Source organism: Capra hircus, chromosome 24 (assembly GCF_001704415.2).
Source record: "Capra hircus breed San Clemente chromosome 24, ASM170441v1, whole genome shotgun sequence".
Classification (NCBI taxonomy): Eukaryota; Metazoa; Chordata; class Mammalia; order Artiodactyla; family Bovidae; genus Capra; species Capra hircus.
This window is the reverse complement of record NC_030831.1, coordinates 37,703,180-37,719,419: the sequence shown is the minus strand read 5'-3', so window position 1 is coordinate 37,719,419 and position 16,240 is coordinate 37,703,180. Positions and strand designations below refer to the sequence as shown.

Genomic DNA, 16,240 nt, shown 5'->3' with positions numbered 1-16,240 from the left:
TATTGTGTTGTGGGCCTGAACATTAAGAATTGAGGGACAGATAACTTGTTTGTACTTTGAGGCTAACACAGAACTACACATTAGACAAACCTGAATCCGTTTGGGCATCTATAAGGAGAGGCTGTTTCTTTGTCTCTCCATCACACTATTACAGCCAGACTGAAACTCATCCTGAGGGAGGCCCCTCCAGGTCTTACTTGCTACAGAGGTACATGACCAGACATTTTCTGCCCAGATACAACTTTAAACCAATTTTTCATCACACTGTTCATGCTCTATATACTCAACACTTAGTTGGCTTTTATTTTTGGACATTTTAAATTAACTCAAGCTAGGGTCATAGTAGACTATAGCTGTTGGTACGTAGATCTATTGGCCTATGTAAAATCCCCTAGGGAACTTGATTAGAAAGTGTAGCTTTGTCAAGAGTCCCAAAGAGCGATGTGTTAACCGATGACGTGCTATGTGTTGTGTTAGCAAAGAGATCCTTGACAAAACAGTCAGGAGTTACATCAGCCAGCCTTATCTGTTGAGATGGAAACTGTGGGTACCGAGGCCTCAGCATACTACTCCATTTTACCTAAAACAGGGGTCCCCAATCCCCCAGCTGAGGACCAGTACCTGTCCCGTTCCACGGTTGTTAGAATCGGGGTAGCACAGCAGGAGGTGAGCAGTGGGCAAGTGAACTAAGCTTCATCTGCTGCTCCCTATCGCTTCCATTGCTGCCTGAACCAATAGCCCCCTGCCTCTGCCTGTGCCCCGTCCCTGGAAAAATTGTCTTCCATGAAACTGGTCCCTGGTGCCAAAAAGGTTGAGGACCACTGACTTAAGGGACTTGAGCCTCCTTGGATTTTGTTATCCACGGGGGTCCTGGAACCAGTCCCCTGCAGACACTGAGAGATAACTGTACCAGGAGTGTCACTGCACCGGGCACTCATCCCATCCCTTCTTTCAGGTGTGATTTTGAAGACACGGCTCAGTACCGGGCCTCGGCGATGAATGCCAAAGGAGAAGTTTCAGCGTATGCTTCCGTTGTGGTAAAGAGTAGGTTTGCTGGACTTGTTTCCTTCACAGTGTATTTTAAAAAAATTTATTCTCACTGCTAACATATAAACAGGTCAAGAAGCAGTTGTCAAGAATTGCTGCTTTCTTTTCTAGGATACAAGGGAGAGTTTGATGACACTCGCTTCCATTCGGGAGCATCCACCTACCCCCTCAGCTGTAAGTCTGAAAATATTTTTGCTGTGTCATCTCTGTACAATACTGTATAATAAGCTATTCCATAACACTGAAATAAATGCAGGTATACTAAGTCGTTTCAGTTCTGTCCGACTCTTTGTGACCCATGGACTATAGCCCACCAGGCTCCTCTGTCCATGGGATTCTCTGGGCAAGAATACTGGAGTCGGTTGCCATGCCTTCCTCTAGGGGATCTTCCTGACCTGGGGATGGAACTCATGTCTCTTCTGTCTCCTGCACTGGCAGATGGATTCTTTATCACTAGCGCCACCTGGGAAGCCCAAAATAAATGCGTAGTCTATACTATAATATGTGATAGTATGTATGTAATGGGTTTCCCAAGTGGCACTAGTGGTAAAGAACCTGCCTGTCAGTGCAGGAGACATAAGAGATATGGGTTCAATCCCTGGGTGGGGGAAGATCCCTTGGAGGAGGGCATGGCAATGCACTCCAGTATTTTTGCCCAGAGAATCCAATGGACAGAGGAGCCTGGCAAGCTATAGACCATAGGGTCGCGAAGAATCGGACATGACTGAAGCGATTTAGCACATGTACATAATACTGGTAGCTAGTTTTATTTTTTTAGATTCTTTGGCTACTGTATTCTCCTTCTGCTTATAATTGCTTTATTCTGGTTTTATAAAAGCCTGGATGTGATGGGCTAAAAATGACAAATGCTTTTAAGTCTTTCTTCCTTAAGCTGAGAAAAATCATTATACAAACCTGCAGTGTGACTTAACCACACACACATCAATAGAATCTGGACTGTTTCAGGGCAGTCTTATTCATCTTTCTATATCCAGTGTAGCATCATCTCCTTCAGAAGTCTCTGTCGGCCCCGCACTGTACCTCAGCCCCCACCTACTTAGGCTATGTGTCCGGGTGAGGCTGTGACACCTCTGTAAGGGCATCTACTCACTGGACACTAATTGTTAACTGTTTGCTCCCACTGACCCATGAGCCACTTGAAGGCTAGGCTGGACCTTTTATCTTTGGACACTAGAACTTGATGCAGAGTAGTATTTGATGATGAATGAATAAATGCATACACTAATTTACAAAATGCAATGTAAAATGAGCTCTAAGTGTGGTTTAATAACAAATTGTTAGTATTCTGATCCATAATAATTTATAAATTTGTGAACTTCAATCATGTCATCTGCATCAGAACTTTTCATGGGAAGCAATAAAAGTAAAACCCTTATGGTTCTTCAGTAATTAGACACTGTTCAGACTGGAAATGGTAGTCAAGCCCCAAATTTTTATTTTCCAAACATTAAAAAATAAGTGGTCATTTTGAAAATGGTTTTGGAAATATTGACTCATGGGTCAGTTTTTCACCTAACTGATTGCCTTGATGTCTCTCCATACTTCATGGAATGGCTCCTAATATTAATATGCTTAGTTGTAATCATTGGCATCAATCCCATGCACGAGAAGGGGTGCTGGGTGGGAATGAGGAGGATCACATCCAAAATCAAGTCCTTCTCTTGTCATTTGATTTATATTGAGATACAATAGCTGGAAAATTTGAAACTGTGATTTATAAATCATTTGATAGATTTGTTGTGATTGCTTTCGGCCTGTGCTCATTAAAATGCTTATGTCTCTTTGATGAGAAAAAATAAATTACTTATGTTTGTTTCTGTTGTACCCAGTTGCCGTGACCCCTTACGGTTATGCATCCAGGTTTGACATCCACTTTGATGACAAATTTGAAGTGTCTTTCGGGAGAGAAGGCGAGACAATGAGTCTGGGCTGCCGTGTAGTTATCACCCCTGAAATTAAACATTTCCAGCCGGAGATCCAGTGGTACCGAAATGGTGAGCCTTAATGATGAATTCTCACTGAGGCTCATATTCATAGAAGGTCACAGACCGGACTTGGTCCCAAAGCATGAATGTCTGTAGATTGCAGTTCTGTTTACCAGAACTGGCAGAAACTAGATAGTAGAGGACATAACATACTGGGTGTTACAAAAGTTTTTACACATATTTTAGAGTAGCAGAACTTTTATAACATGTTTGTGGAGATTATAATTTCTTATCACCGTGTAATACAGGGAAAGGATTACAAAAAATGTATTTTCATTTTACAAGTTGGATATATATTCATTTTGTAAGTTAATTTTATTTAGTAAGATAAAGTGAAATACAGTGAAGTCCTGTTGGTTCCCAGGCACTGTGGGTGGTAGTCAGCGTGCTCACCACGCGCTGGCCTAAACTTCAGTGTCCGTGTGGGCACCGGGCAGGCTGGGCCATCGTGAAGCGATGGCTAGGACCAGGACCTGAGCCCGAGTGAAGCCAGTAGTAGCTGCAGTGGTAGCTGCAGCCGTGCTGCTGAACGTGGCCCTAGAGGAGAGGAGAGAAGCCACCAGATGCAGCCTGGGAGCCCCCAGTGGGAGCCCAGATCCCCTGTCCATCTCCAGGACCCGTCTGTGTGGGATCTGCACAAACATGAACTTCCTGGCCTAAGCACCATGACAGGAACAATCACACAGTAAACTCTGTCTATAAAACATTACAAAATAGAAGCATGTATACAGACATTGCAGTAAGGCACATAAGGCAGTTGTTAGAATTCTTCTGGGTTTGGACTCTCTGTTTATGAAAACTGCTACAACATTGCAAAGCAAATATCCACAGGCTTGGAAATAAAAATTAAATTTAAAGATTGCCACATTCAGTGAAAACGAACACTATTTCCATACAAAACTTTGGATGAAGCAGTTATTAACAAGAAAGATTTTTCTGAGTAATTTTTCTCATAATCGAAGGTACAGTAAGAAAATGTATAAATAGGCATTTAAATTATATACAAATCATAAAATCATCACAAGTTACAGGACATGTAAGAGGAAATATTTAAGATGCCATTATGTAAATATATATTTAAAATTAAATTTAGACTTACATGAAACTATTTGTGTAAGGAGATAGATCTTTTAGAAAAAATTGTTCCTCAAGAATTGCCAGCTCTAGAGTACAAAAATTTATATTTTAAAATAGTTTATCAAAAAAATAAAATAAAATAAAATAGTTTATCAGAGGATTAACCTAATGTTAATTTTATAACCATAACTGTATAATTGTATATAGTATAAAACTGTATAATACTGTGACTATATAGCACTCTTAGCAGCATTAATAGTTGCATCAGCAGAAAGATCTTTCTTAAAATAAAATAAATCAAAACTTATTTGTGACTTTGCATTTGCAAAGATTGATTGATGTTACTTTCAATTTTATTAATTTAAAATAAAGTTGCTAAAAGTATAAATTGAATGGCCTAATAACTGAGGTTGCAAAAAAACAAGTCAAAAATTCTGTCTTATCAATCAACATATTACAAAATAAAGTATTGTTTTGTATGTAAGAATTATGGCATGAAAATAATTATTTTCTTGCAATTTGTATTACCCTATAATGTTTTATAGATAATAAACTAGCTTTAGAGGAAACAGTTTTATATTTTAGTTCCTTAACTGTATTTTTTTCTTCTGCTTTTTGAGCCAGGAGCCTTGCAGTTTCATTTTGCACTGGGTCTTCCAGATGATGTATCTGGCCATGGTTCCTTCACTTCTGGTCTAGCATTTTAACCAATATAAATATGACACAATGACTCAAAGCCCTACAGACTTCCTCTGATAGATAGCTTTCAATATAGAAGAGGAGGAAAGAGAGAGAGATGGGGAGAGGGGCGCGTTGCGGGGAGGGAGGAAGAAGCTAGTAATGGAGAAAGAAGTCAGTAAATTTGTTTTCATTTTTCCCCCCAGGGGCACCTGTTTCTCCATCAAAATGGGTGCAAACACATTGGAGTGGAGATCGGGCAACACTAACATTTTCTCATCTCAACAAGGAAGACGAAGGTCTCTACACAGTTCGTGCGCGAATGGGAGAATATTATGAACAGTACAGTGCTTACGTCTTTGTTCGAGGTAAGGCCTGCCAAAAAGCAGAACATCTGAGAATATTTAAAACACTGAGTCCGTATCAATCTATCCAAACATATTTTGGGTAACGATGAAAGAGCTGTTTGAAAATTCCTCCCGGGAACTCCCTGGTGGTCCAGTGTTCAGGACTCAGCGCTTCCACTGCTGGGGTGCCAGGGTTCAGTCCTTGGTCTGAGAGCTATGATCCCGCAAGCCACATGGTGTGGCCAAAAAAATTTAAAAATTCTCCCAGATGATGTAGCACAGGGATGTTAGCATCTGGTAACATTAGAATGGATGTGAAAAGGTTAACCCTAAAAGCACCAGCCTGAAGGTGACCGGTTTCCAGACTGCGCTGCCATGCCTAGTGTTAGTACCTTCCTCTTCTTCAGCGAGCCACCAGCGCAGTCCTCTGCAGGTGCTTGAGAGGCTACGTCCTCATGATGTGAACGAAGAGTCATCTCAGTTTAAAGAAGGAACAATAAAATAGCAATGGGGATTCACTCTTGACCTGTTTTGGAGAGCTAATTTACTATTTCATTCCACGCCTTCTCTTATAGCTTTAATGAACTAGGAAGCAAAATGCTACAACCGAATCTTTAAGACAAGTTATCATTGTTGATTTTAAGAGTCTTTCTTTTCTCAGCAGCGTCTTGAACGGGTAGGGTATGTACAAGTGGAAATGTTCTTGCTACATGAGATCTGAGCACACTTGGAAGACCATGAACATGTCCTGGCCACAGGGGAAGTGCTCTGTTTTCTTTTATGTGACTGTCAGTCAGGTGTGGCCACACGAGTAGACAGAGGAGGGACTCAGGAAAATAGAGTGTATTACACTCACAGGTCCTGGAGCACCACACCGGGCCACACGGGGAGGCAGCCATGTTGCTTGCTCAGGAGGCAGAAGGGTCAGACAGGAGAGCTCGAACCACAGTCTTTACTGGATTTCCTGTGGAAAACGCAAGGCGGGGTGGGATAAACAATTCAGGATCAGCTAGGGTGAACAGTCTCAGTGGACCCTAAGCCATAGGGATCATGCCTAGTTGTCTGGTGCCTGGTGCTGAGATGTTAAGTCAGAGGAATATTTCCTCCTGGGGTACATGGCTGGATGAACGAGGTCAGCCCTGGACAAGTTAGAGTTGGCTAGCTCCAGAAGATGGGGCAGGTAATCTCTCCCCAACCAGAAAGATTTGTTTTTAAGATGTCAAAACATCACAATTTACAGAGAATAACTATATAAACAATATGGGTAGACTTGCTAATTTTTTTTTTTTAATCCCTGACACTAAATAGAATCATGAATATCTAGGCATTTTGATCATGGTGGACTTTAGAGACCATCCAGGTGTCCTTAACTGGGATCCACAGACTCCAGAGGGGTCTGATTAAAACTGTACTTCAGTATAATTGGTTTCTTTGGTAAGCTCATGTATTTTATTTATGTGTTTAAAAGCATTATTCTGAAGACGGGACCTTTATTCTTTCCACTTTACCAGTTTTCCAAAGAAGTCTAAGGCTCACAAAATGTTAGGATTCCCCTTTATTTTAACATGCAGAGACTAAAGCTCAGCAAAGTAAATTGATTTCCCAAAAGCCTCACAGGCTTCGTAGGTGGCACTAGTGGTAAAGAACCTGCCTGCCAATGCAGGAGAAGTAAGTGATGCAGGTTCGATCCCTGGGTTCAATCACAGGTTCAATCGAAGGTCAAGAAGGGAATGGCAACCCACTCCAGTACTCTTGCTTGGAGAATCCCATGAACGGAGGAGCCTGGTGGGCTACAGTCCATGGGGTTGCAAAGAGTCAGACACGACTGAAGCGACTTAGCATGCGTGCAGAAATCTCACAGTTATTTAGAAACAGAAGTGGTACTAAGATGCAGATCTTCTGATGGCTAACCCAGGATTTTAGTCAGGGAACTTGGCTGAATGGAACCTGAAAACAAGAAGTTTATTTCTGTCCTTTGTCCATCAGTGTAGAAGGATGGTCCAGATGGTCCTGCTCAAAGCACTACTTCAGAGCCCATGGTCCCATCTGTGTTGCTGCTCGGCTACCCCTGTGTGCTGCCCCATGCTCCCAGGCCAGCCTGTGAGAGGGGAGATGCAGAGAGGCACACAGCACTTCTTCTTGGTGAACACATCTCCATGTGTGTAGGGAGCTGGGGTGATGAAGTTCCAGCTGGACAGCATGTTACCCGCGGAAGCTCAAGGGTTCCAGTACCAAAAGGCAACAGGAGGAGTGGACACTAGGGACGATCAGCAGTCTACACCACAGCAGTACTCAGCAGTAATAAATGATCACTGGATTCTGCCTCAGATCAGCAACTGATAAAGATACATGAATATCTTTACCAACTGAAAACCGCGTATTTTGGGAAAAGTCAGATCTTGCGAGGGGTAAAAGGGGGTAGCCTTCTGGGTCATTTGCAGTGAAAATGGACACATTGGAAGTTATCAGCAAGTATATTTATTTAACCACCTTGATAGTCCTGGCCAGATGAGAACTGAATAAGCAAACAGAGTCTTTGCCTCCGCTCTCAAGTGTCTTACCTGAACTAGAGTCTCTCTGGTGACTCAGAAAGCACTGAGTTATGCCTTGAGGAGTCCCTCTGTGCTCTTTTCCTAGGAGCTCAGACACAGTCCAGGGTCTCCTCAACAACATTTCTCAGTGGCCATGCCAGGGTCATGGTCCTTTGCAGGTTGAGGCCAAATTTCACATTGCTAACTGGAGACAGGTGGAAGGATTGAAGTTTATCATTAAGCTGGTCTTCATTCCACAAAATGAGGGAAGCTTCTAAAATGTATCAGATGTTGAGAGAATTGAGAAGATTCATGGAAAGATGAAATTGCAAAGACGAGCCTCAGAAATCGAGTTGGGAATGCAACTTTTAGAAGATGATTTCCCTCGTAAATTTATTTTAAATGCTATATTTTGGATTCTTTTAAAAAATCTTTGTTGAGATGTAATTACACACCATAAGAGTCAACCATGCTAAGTGGACAGTGCTTTTTGGAATATGTATAGAGCTGTGCACCACCAGCCCCTCATCTACGATCCAGCTTTAGAACATTCCCATCACACCCCGCCCCACCCAAGATATTTCTTGTGTCCCTTCCCCACATTCATTCCCAGACTAGCCTCCAAGCAGCCACTAATCTACTCCCTGTCACTGTAGACTTTCTTTCTAAACATTTCTGAATATGTGATCTTTCACTTTTGTCTTTTTTTCATCGAGCATATGTTTTCAGGTTCTTTAGGATGGTAGTTTACTTCTTTTTATTGCTGACTAGATATGCTGCATTTTGTGTGTCTATTCACCAGTTGATAGACAATTGGATTGTTTCTGCTCTCTGACTACTCTGAATAATGCTGCTATGAAGATTTCTATTTATATTCATTGACCTGGGCTTTCATTTCTCTTGGTTAGATAGCTACCACTGGAATCGCTGGGTCATATGTTAAATTTGTGTTTAATTTTTGAGAAACTGCCAGTGTTTTACGTGACATTTTATGTTGTTGTTTTTTTTTTTAAACTTTGAGCTACATGAAGCTATTTCCATGCTTTTTTTTTTTAGAGCTCTGGTATTTTGTTGCTTAGGAAATAGCTTCTGAACCAAAATGATCAGTGCAGAAAGCACCATATGTCAGCAGAAATACATTTCAGAGATGTACACTTTTGGTCAGGGTTTTATTACATAGATACTATATATTCTTTCTGGAAAAATATATAATATAAATAAGCAAAAAAGGACAAAAGAAAAGCTATCATAAGTCTATGATCCAGAGATATCAAAAATTATCATTTTAATACATATTCTTCAAGACTTCTATATATTCTCCCCACCCTTCCACACATACATGGTGGGGGGAGCAGAGAAAGATGATAAAGTGGTGAAGGATGGGATATAAATATAATGAAAAAAGAATTACAATTGACAGATAAATGGATGAGAAAGTTTTTGCTAATAAAGCAATAAAATTGATCTATCACATTCAAAAAATTTACAAGGTTTTTAGAATCCATTAGGATGAAGGAATAGATGGATAAGCATGTTGTTGGTGAGTGTAAATTGGTTCAGCTTTTCTCAGGGCGTTTTGTCACTACATATCAACAGTGTGCACTTTCAACAGTTCTAGTTCTAAGAATTTTAGTGGACAAAACTAAGAAAGGAATATTTGTTGTGGGGAAAGTCTGGAAGGAATCTAGGTATCCACCAATCAGAGTTGAAAATAATGTGTAATAAATAGTCCATAAAAACGATGGATGTACTGCACAACAATGAAAGCTAATGGTGTATGTGTGAGTGCTAAGTCACTTCCGTCGTGTCCCACTCTTTGCAACCCTATGGACTGGAGCCCTACCCGGCTCTTCTATTCATGGGATTCTCCAGGAGAGAAGACTGGAGTGGGTTGCCGTACCCTTCTCCAGGGGATCTTTCCTACTCAGGGACTGAACCCATGGTTCTTATGTCTCCTGCATTGGCAGATAAGTTCTTTACCACTAGTGCCACCTGGGAAGCCCCTAAGGGTGTATACTTATACTAATTAATATGAAAATATATTTTAAAAAACAGTTTACATGAAACTATATAGTCCAATCCCACTTTTATTTAAAAAATAATCACTTGAAAAAATTGAAATGTAGTTGATTTAGATTATGAAAAACAAGCACTTTTGAGTTTTTAAATATAGAAAAAAATCCAGAAAAGTTTAGGCCAATGTATTAATAGTAGTAATCTCTGAGTTATGGAATTAAGAGGGATTTTAACATATATTTTTATTATCATATATTTTTTAAGCATGCACTACTTTTATAATAAACAATAGAATTACTTACATTTTGAAAAAAGTTATTAAATAGCCTGTGCTACTGCTAAGTCACTTCAGTCATGTCCGAGATCAAAATATAAAAGAGGAACAGGCTAATCTTTGGCCTAGTCAATCAAAGCTACAAAAAGTTTGACTATTTGGAGCACTGGGAGAAGAAAGGGCAGAGGCTAAGAAGAGAACTGACGTTGACCAGATGAGTGCCGTGGGCCAGGCGCCCTGCAGCAGCTGACGAAGGCAAGGGCACAAGTGTGAAGCAACATATAGTTTCAGATTTGACTTCCAGCAGCTGCTATACAGAATATGTGTTTTGAAAGATTTTCAAATCCATACAACAAATGGCATATTCCAAGCAATTTTATAGAAATACTGAGAAACGGCTCCCTAAATGCTTACTGTCTGCCAGGCTCTGTTACACACAATGAATTTACCTATCAGCACCAAGTTTACCAGTTGTTACACTACGGGCCTTTTGCTTTAGAGAAAAAAAAGGAGGGCATGACTAGAGGTTGCCAGCTGCCTTCATTGCAGCTGAGCAAATCTTAGGCCTGTTAAGGTCAGCCTTTCTACCTCCTGCTAGCTCCACTCTGGGGCTTCCCAGGTGGCTTAGTGGTAAAGAATCCACCTGCCAAGGCAGGAGACTCAAGAGACACAGTTTTGATCCCTGGGTCGGGAAGATCCCTTGGAGGAGGAAATGAAAACCCACTCCAGTATTCTTGTCTGAAAAATGCCATGAACAGAGGAGCCTGGAGGGTTCCATATAGTCCATGGGGTCGCAAAGAGTCAGACATGACTGAGCAACTGAGCATGCACACAGCTCAGCTCCACCTTCACCATCAGCTGATCTTCTCCCCAGCATCCAGTGCTCTGAAAGCCTGGAAGGAAAGACGTTTCTCCCCTGCCCTCCCCAAATGCCCATTTGCCATCATGTGGCATGCATGGATTCTGCATTGTTTCAGGCACGATGATTTAGTTAGATTCTCCTATAGCACTTACATAGGGCATATTACCCTGCAGGTTCATGAGTTCACACAAGTTCATGGGGCAAGAAACAGAATGTTCAAAACCAAAATGATGTGAGCCCTTCACAGATAACACACACCTATTCAATTCAGAAGCATACAAACAAACATCTCAGCCCTGTTAGCAAATATTTTGGTGACTTACAAGAGTTACATAAGTGTAGCTCATTGGAAAAGAAAGTGTTTCTTATTAGGTCAATAAGAGTGCTTTCCTTGGGTGAGTGGCTCCTGCAAGTCTCAGCCTCCTCTCCTACTAATTCCAGTTATTAAAGTGCTGACCGGATGTCAGCAGGAATTGGCAACTGTGGATCTCCTCCCCCAGGGATTCTGCCTATTATCTTAATCGTTCTCACTTAAAAGACTATTAAATGGCTATTTTCATTCCCCTTCCTTTCCACCTAAAAACACCCCCAAGTCACTAATTTATCTGTGCACACAATGCTGAGGGGACCCACAGTCAGCAGATCCTGTTTCATGGGCAGTCACTGAACTCTGTTTCTTGTATAGTCCTGGACTTTTGCTAAACTCAGATAAACTAAGCTCAGTTGTGGGTATTGCATCAGAGTTCCTTTCGCAAGTATCTTCAGTTTGGGAACAAACATTTAATTAAAATGAATGTTTTTGTTTCTCTTCCAAAATGGTAGTCCCAGCATAGGGATGGGCAAAACTTCCTGGTTCTTCTTCTCTTGTGGATCCAGAAGGTGACAGAAGCGGCCATTTGCTCCCCCTTGGAGCCATTTATAGTTTCTGAGTAACGCTGCACAATAATTATGTTAAAAACAGACATCTTAACATAATTTACATTAGACTTTTCTGAGAGCAGTCTCTGATGTCTCCATAGTTATTTTTTATTAGAATATTTTGGGCAGGCAAGGGCCATGAGGCTGAGGTCATGGGTCATTTTCAGAGCCCTTTCTGACATAATGTTCCTTGTACTGATGGTGAAAAGCACACATTGTTATTTTGGTAAGCAAATTACAAAATTGATGATTGCTCTACTGAGGCCGAATGGAGATCCCTGGTGGCTCAGTGGTAGAGAATCTGCCTGCCAAGCAGGAGACATGGGTTCCATTCCTGGGTCAGGAAGGAGGAAATGGCAACCTACTCCAGTATTCTTGCCTGGGGAATCCCATGGACAGAAAATCCAGGTGGGCTATAGTCTGTGTTGTGTGGGGTTGCAAAAGATTTGGACACAACTTAGCACCTGAACAGCAACGACAGTAATAAACAACTGCTTGGCCAACGTCGTAGCCACTGCAGCGATGTGTAAGAAAGGTCTGCACTATGACCTTGGCTTTTGGGGCTAACAGAATGCATCTGAGAGGGCTCACGGGGTCCTTCTGTGTCCCCCCAGATGCCGATGCAGAGATTGAAGGAGCCCCGGCCTCTCCCCTGGACGTGGTGTGCTTGGATGCTAACAAGGATTACATCATCATCACCTGGAAGCAGCCGGCTGTGGATGGAGGGAGTCCAATTCTGGGATATTTTATTGATAAGTTAGTATCTAGTATGACTTTGGTTAGAGTGATTGGTTATAGACATGCCTGCTTAGTTTCTCCCACCATTTCTTTCGCTCTTTTTTTTTTAAAATATACTGATTTTAATTTTTATTTTATTTACTTATTTTTTGATCGTGCCAGGTCTTCGTTGCTCTGTGGGCTTTTCTCTAGTTGTGGCAAGCAGGGGCTACTCTCTAGTTGAGGTGTGTAGGCTTCTCATTGCTGTGGCTTCTCTTGTGGAGCACAGGCTCTAGGGCATGCAGGCTTCAGTGGTTCCAGTTCCCAGGCTCTAGGGCACAGGCTTAATAGTTGGGGCGCATGGGCTTAGTTGCATGTGGAATCTTCCCAGATCAGGGATCAAATCCACGTCCCCTGCAACGGCAGGCGGATTCTTTACCATTGCACAACCTGGAAAACCCTCTCCCACCGTTTCTTGGTGAAGTGTTTTCTTTACCAGGCTAGTCTCCTTCTTTTTCTCTCTGTCTCTGTCTCCAAACAGATTGGTATGAATATATACTTAACTATCTGCTTACCTCAATTCCAAAGATAATTCTTCAATTCTGCTACCAGCCCAAGTCGCTAATTTGACAAGAATATTATGAATCTATACACCTGATAGAGGCTACTTCGGAAATGAAATAGCTGGTGTTTAACACACGTAATGTCCATGTTCCTAGTATGTCAGTAATTTAAGAATATTAAATGATAATACTCTAGGGACACTAACAAAATTTTATTTACATCACAAGAATCAAGCTTGACAAAGAAATAAATATTTATAGTACTAAACTATGTTTTATCTACAAATTATTGCTGTTTACATTCTCCAAAATTTAGAGGCTTAATATTTATAGGAAATGGGCCTTACACATGAATTTGGAGAAGGAAATGGCAACCCACTCCAGTATTCTTGCCTGGAGAATCCCATAGACAGAGGAGCTTGGCAGGTTACAGTCCATGGGGTCACATAGAGGTGGACACGACTTAGCGACTAAACCACCACACGTGAATTAGCCAGGGAGCTTGGCCAATGTACACAGCAAATTTAGATTATTGACCTAAAACCATTATTGTGTGACTTAGTTTCTTTTCAAATAGTTGCTCCAGTTCTCTTCCATTTTTGAGTAATAAAGTCTGACTGTAAAAACCACTAGGAACACATAACCTGTGCCACTGTAGTATAACAGGTTTGTACCAAGCTGGATTAAACTTAATATTTCTAGAAATAAGTAAGTATATGCCTACTGGGCTCAGAACCAACCAGAGAAATATTTATAATAAGTTATACACTATTTGGGGCTTTCCTAGTAGCTCCGTTGGTAAAGAATCCGCCTGCAATGCAGGAGACCCTGGTTCGATTCCTGGGTGGGGAAGATGCCCTGGAGAAGGGATAGGCTACCCACTCCAGTATTCTGGCCTGGAGAATGCCATGGACTGTATAGTCCATGGGGTCGCAAAGAGCTGGACACAACTGAGCAACTGTCACATACACTATTTAACCTATACTAAATGCTTCCACATTATTTCATCATTAGGTAATGATGACTTGTGAAATTTTAGGTAGGTTCTTTTTCATCCTTACAGTTTCCACATTATTGTCTTTGGTAGATTTACAAAGAATTTTCAGACTTTGATCATTGAAAGACCAGAGATAATCAGTACATCTTGTTTTCTTCTTGCTTTAGCCATAATGAAAATAACCTTAATGTGGTGAATATTTATTAAGCATTTGCTGTGTGCATGGCGCTGTTCTAAACACTTCATGTGCCTGCCCCATTAACCCATAGCCTCTCTTTGAGAGGTATGTGCCATTATTACAGATAGGAAGCAAGTAGCTGACCCATCACTGTGTCCTAGTGGCGAAATGGTAAGTTTGGGTTCTTGCTGTGAAAGTCTCCAGAGCAGCTGCTCCCCACCTTCCTTTCTGCCCACATGACAGTTTGGAAGTGAGTTCCAGGACCACTGGTTACCAAGACAGTATCTGCTCAGGGGAAGAGGGAGCTTCCTGGCAGAATTCCTGGAGGCAGGGGAGGTCTGTTGCTTGTCCAAGCCTTCTATCTCTCCCCGCTGGCCAGTTCACAGCAGCTCCAGAATTCTTACAAAGGAAAATTCAGGGGGAGGGAGTGGAAGGCATAGACTGAAGCCTTATTTGATACCATTTCACATAAGATTGAAGAAAATGTCCATTTCTCTCAAAGAATGGAAGGGTGATGGCAAGGAAGTGAAAATAATGTACCCCCGCCCCCACTCTAACTGCCTTTGCACTGCCATTGGCACCCTCCTCCCCCTTGAGAATCCTTTGGGCAATTATACCCTTTGGACAGAGAGCCGAGTTGGGGAAGTGATAAAAATTCAAAGTGCAGTGCTCTGCTCATAAAAAATAGTGAGTTACCGCTGCATTCTGAGGTCACACATTGGGCCCCTCAGACTCTATTGATCAGGCGGAAAGCATGATATGGACTGTCATCTTTTTCTCCTGGGATGTGACCCCTCTCTCCCTAGCCGTCGGCTGCTGTAAAGGCCCCCAGTAAGAAATCAGAAGTTCCAGGGACTTAGCCTTCCCTTGCTAGGCCCAAGGATTTCCCTACATCTCATCAGTCTCATCTGATAAGAAAAAAAATACAGTGCCCATCTCGCTGTTCCACCCACACCGCGTGTAGTGACCACCGGTGAGCTCTTTCCAGACTATAGTACAGAGAGGTGTCTTGTAAGGTGTTAACTTTCTTAACCACAGTTCCATTTTTAAAAGAAAATGCATAAGAACGATAAAGAAAGAAGTCACTAGTGGTAGAACTGAAGACCTTATCTGAGGGGGATGTTTGGGGGGTCCTCCCCCTTCTGCTATGTAAAAACTGTGCATACCTGCCTGCTTCTTTTCCCCCTGAAAAGCTCCTCTGCTTAGCACAGGAGACCCCTCAGCTGCCCGCTTTTAGAGAGGTGGAAGGATGTACAAGTCTCCATGAAAGCTCTGAGGCTTCTTTCCTGTTAGAGTAGATCCGTTGCAATTGAGTGGAGCTGAGTGCCTGCAGCTATGTATCTGCTGCAGGCTGCTCCAGGTGGAGGTTTTACAGAGCAAAGCCCTGAAGCACTGGGGTGGCTTTGCAGCCCTGACGCCATCTACTTAGCCATCCTTCCTCTCATATTCCTGTCCTCTCTCTCTCCCTTAGATGTGAGGTGGGCACAGACACTTGGTCTCAGTGCAATGACATTCCTGTGAAATTTGCTCGTTTCCCTGTCACTGGGTTGATCGAAGGCCGTTCTTACATATTCCGAGTTCGAGCTGTGAACAAAGTTGGGATAGGCCTGCCCTCTCGAGTCTCCGAGCCTGTGGCAGCTCTGGACCCGGCTGAGAAAGCTAGACTGAAGAGTAAGTGTTTCTCATTTTTCAGAATGACCTTTTAAAAATGATTGCAGTAGATCCCATTGCAAGGTTATTCTTCCCTCGTCCACCAGAGGGAGAAGAGAATAAGAAATCCTTTACTGATCAGAAAAATGCCAGGGGGAAGAAAACAAAAACAAAAACTTCTTCTGTTTTTTAATTTATCTATTCACTAAGGGGTTTATTTTATTAAGAGTCTTTGCCTTATTTAGCTGAGTTCCAGGCATTGTGTTTGAAATGAAAATATGAAAACCTGGAGCTTGAAGAGCATTTTTATTCATTTTATTAGAACACTTCAAATATCTTTTTTTTTCAAATATACTTTTCTTTCTGGTTTAGTTTCTTA

At 41.9% G+C, this 16,240-nt stretch overlaps 1 protein-coding gene across 2 annotated transcripts in view; it reads left to right on the top strand.

Moving 5' to 3' along the window:
* The window catches only part of MYOM1 (myomesin 1), a 119,219-nt gene that overhangs the window by 35,996 nt on the left and 66,983 nt on the right, over positions 1 to 16,240 (top strand). For both annotated transcript variants that reach the window (XM_018039756.1, XM_018039757.1), the window contains exons 7-12: positions 956 to 1,044; positions 1,159 to 1,221; positions 2,898 to 3,062; positions 5,015 to 5,176; positions 12,371 to 12,512; positions 15,683 to 15,882. In XM_018039756.1, coding sequence (XP_017895245.1) covers positions 956 to 1,044; positions 1,159 to 1,221; positions 2,898 to 3,062; positions 5,015 to 5,176; positions 12,371 to 12,512; positions 15,683 to 15,882 — 821 coding nt within the window. The remainder of the gene's footprint in view (positions 1 to 955; positions 1,045 to 1,158; positions 1,222 to 2,897; positions 3,063 to 5,014; positions 5,177 to 12,370; positions 12,513 to 15,682; positions 15,883 to 16,240) is intronic.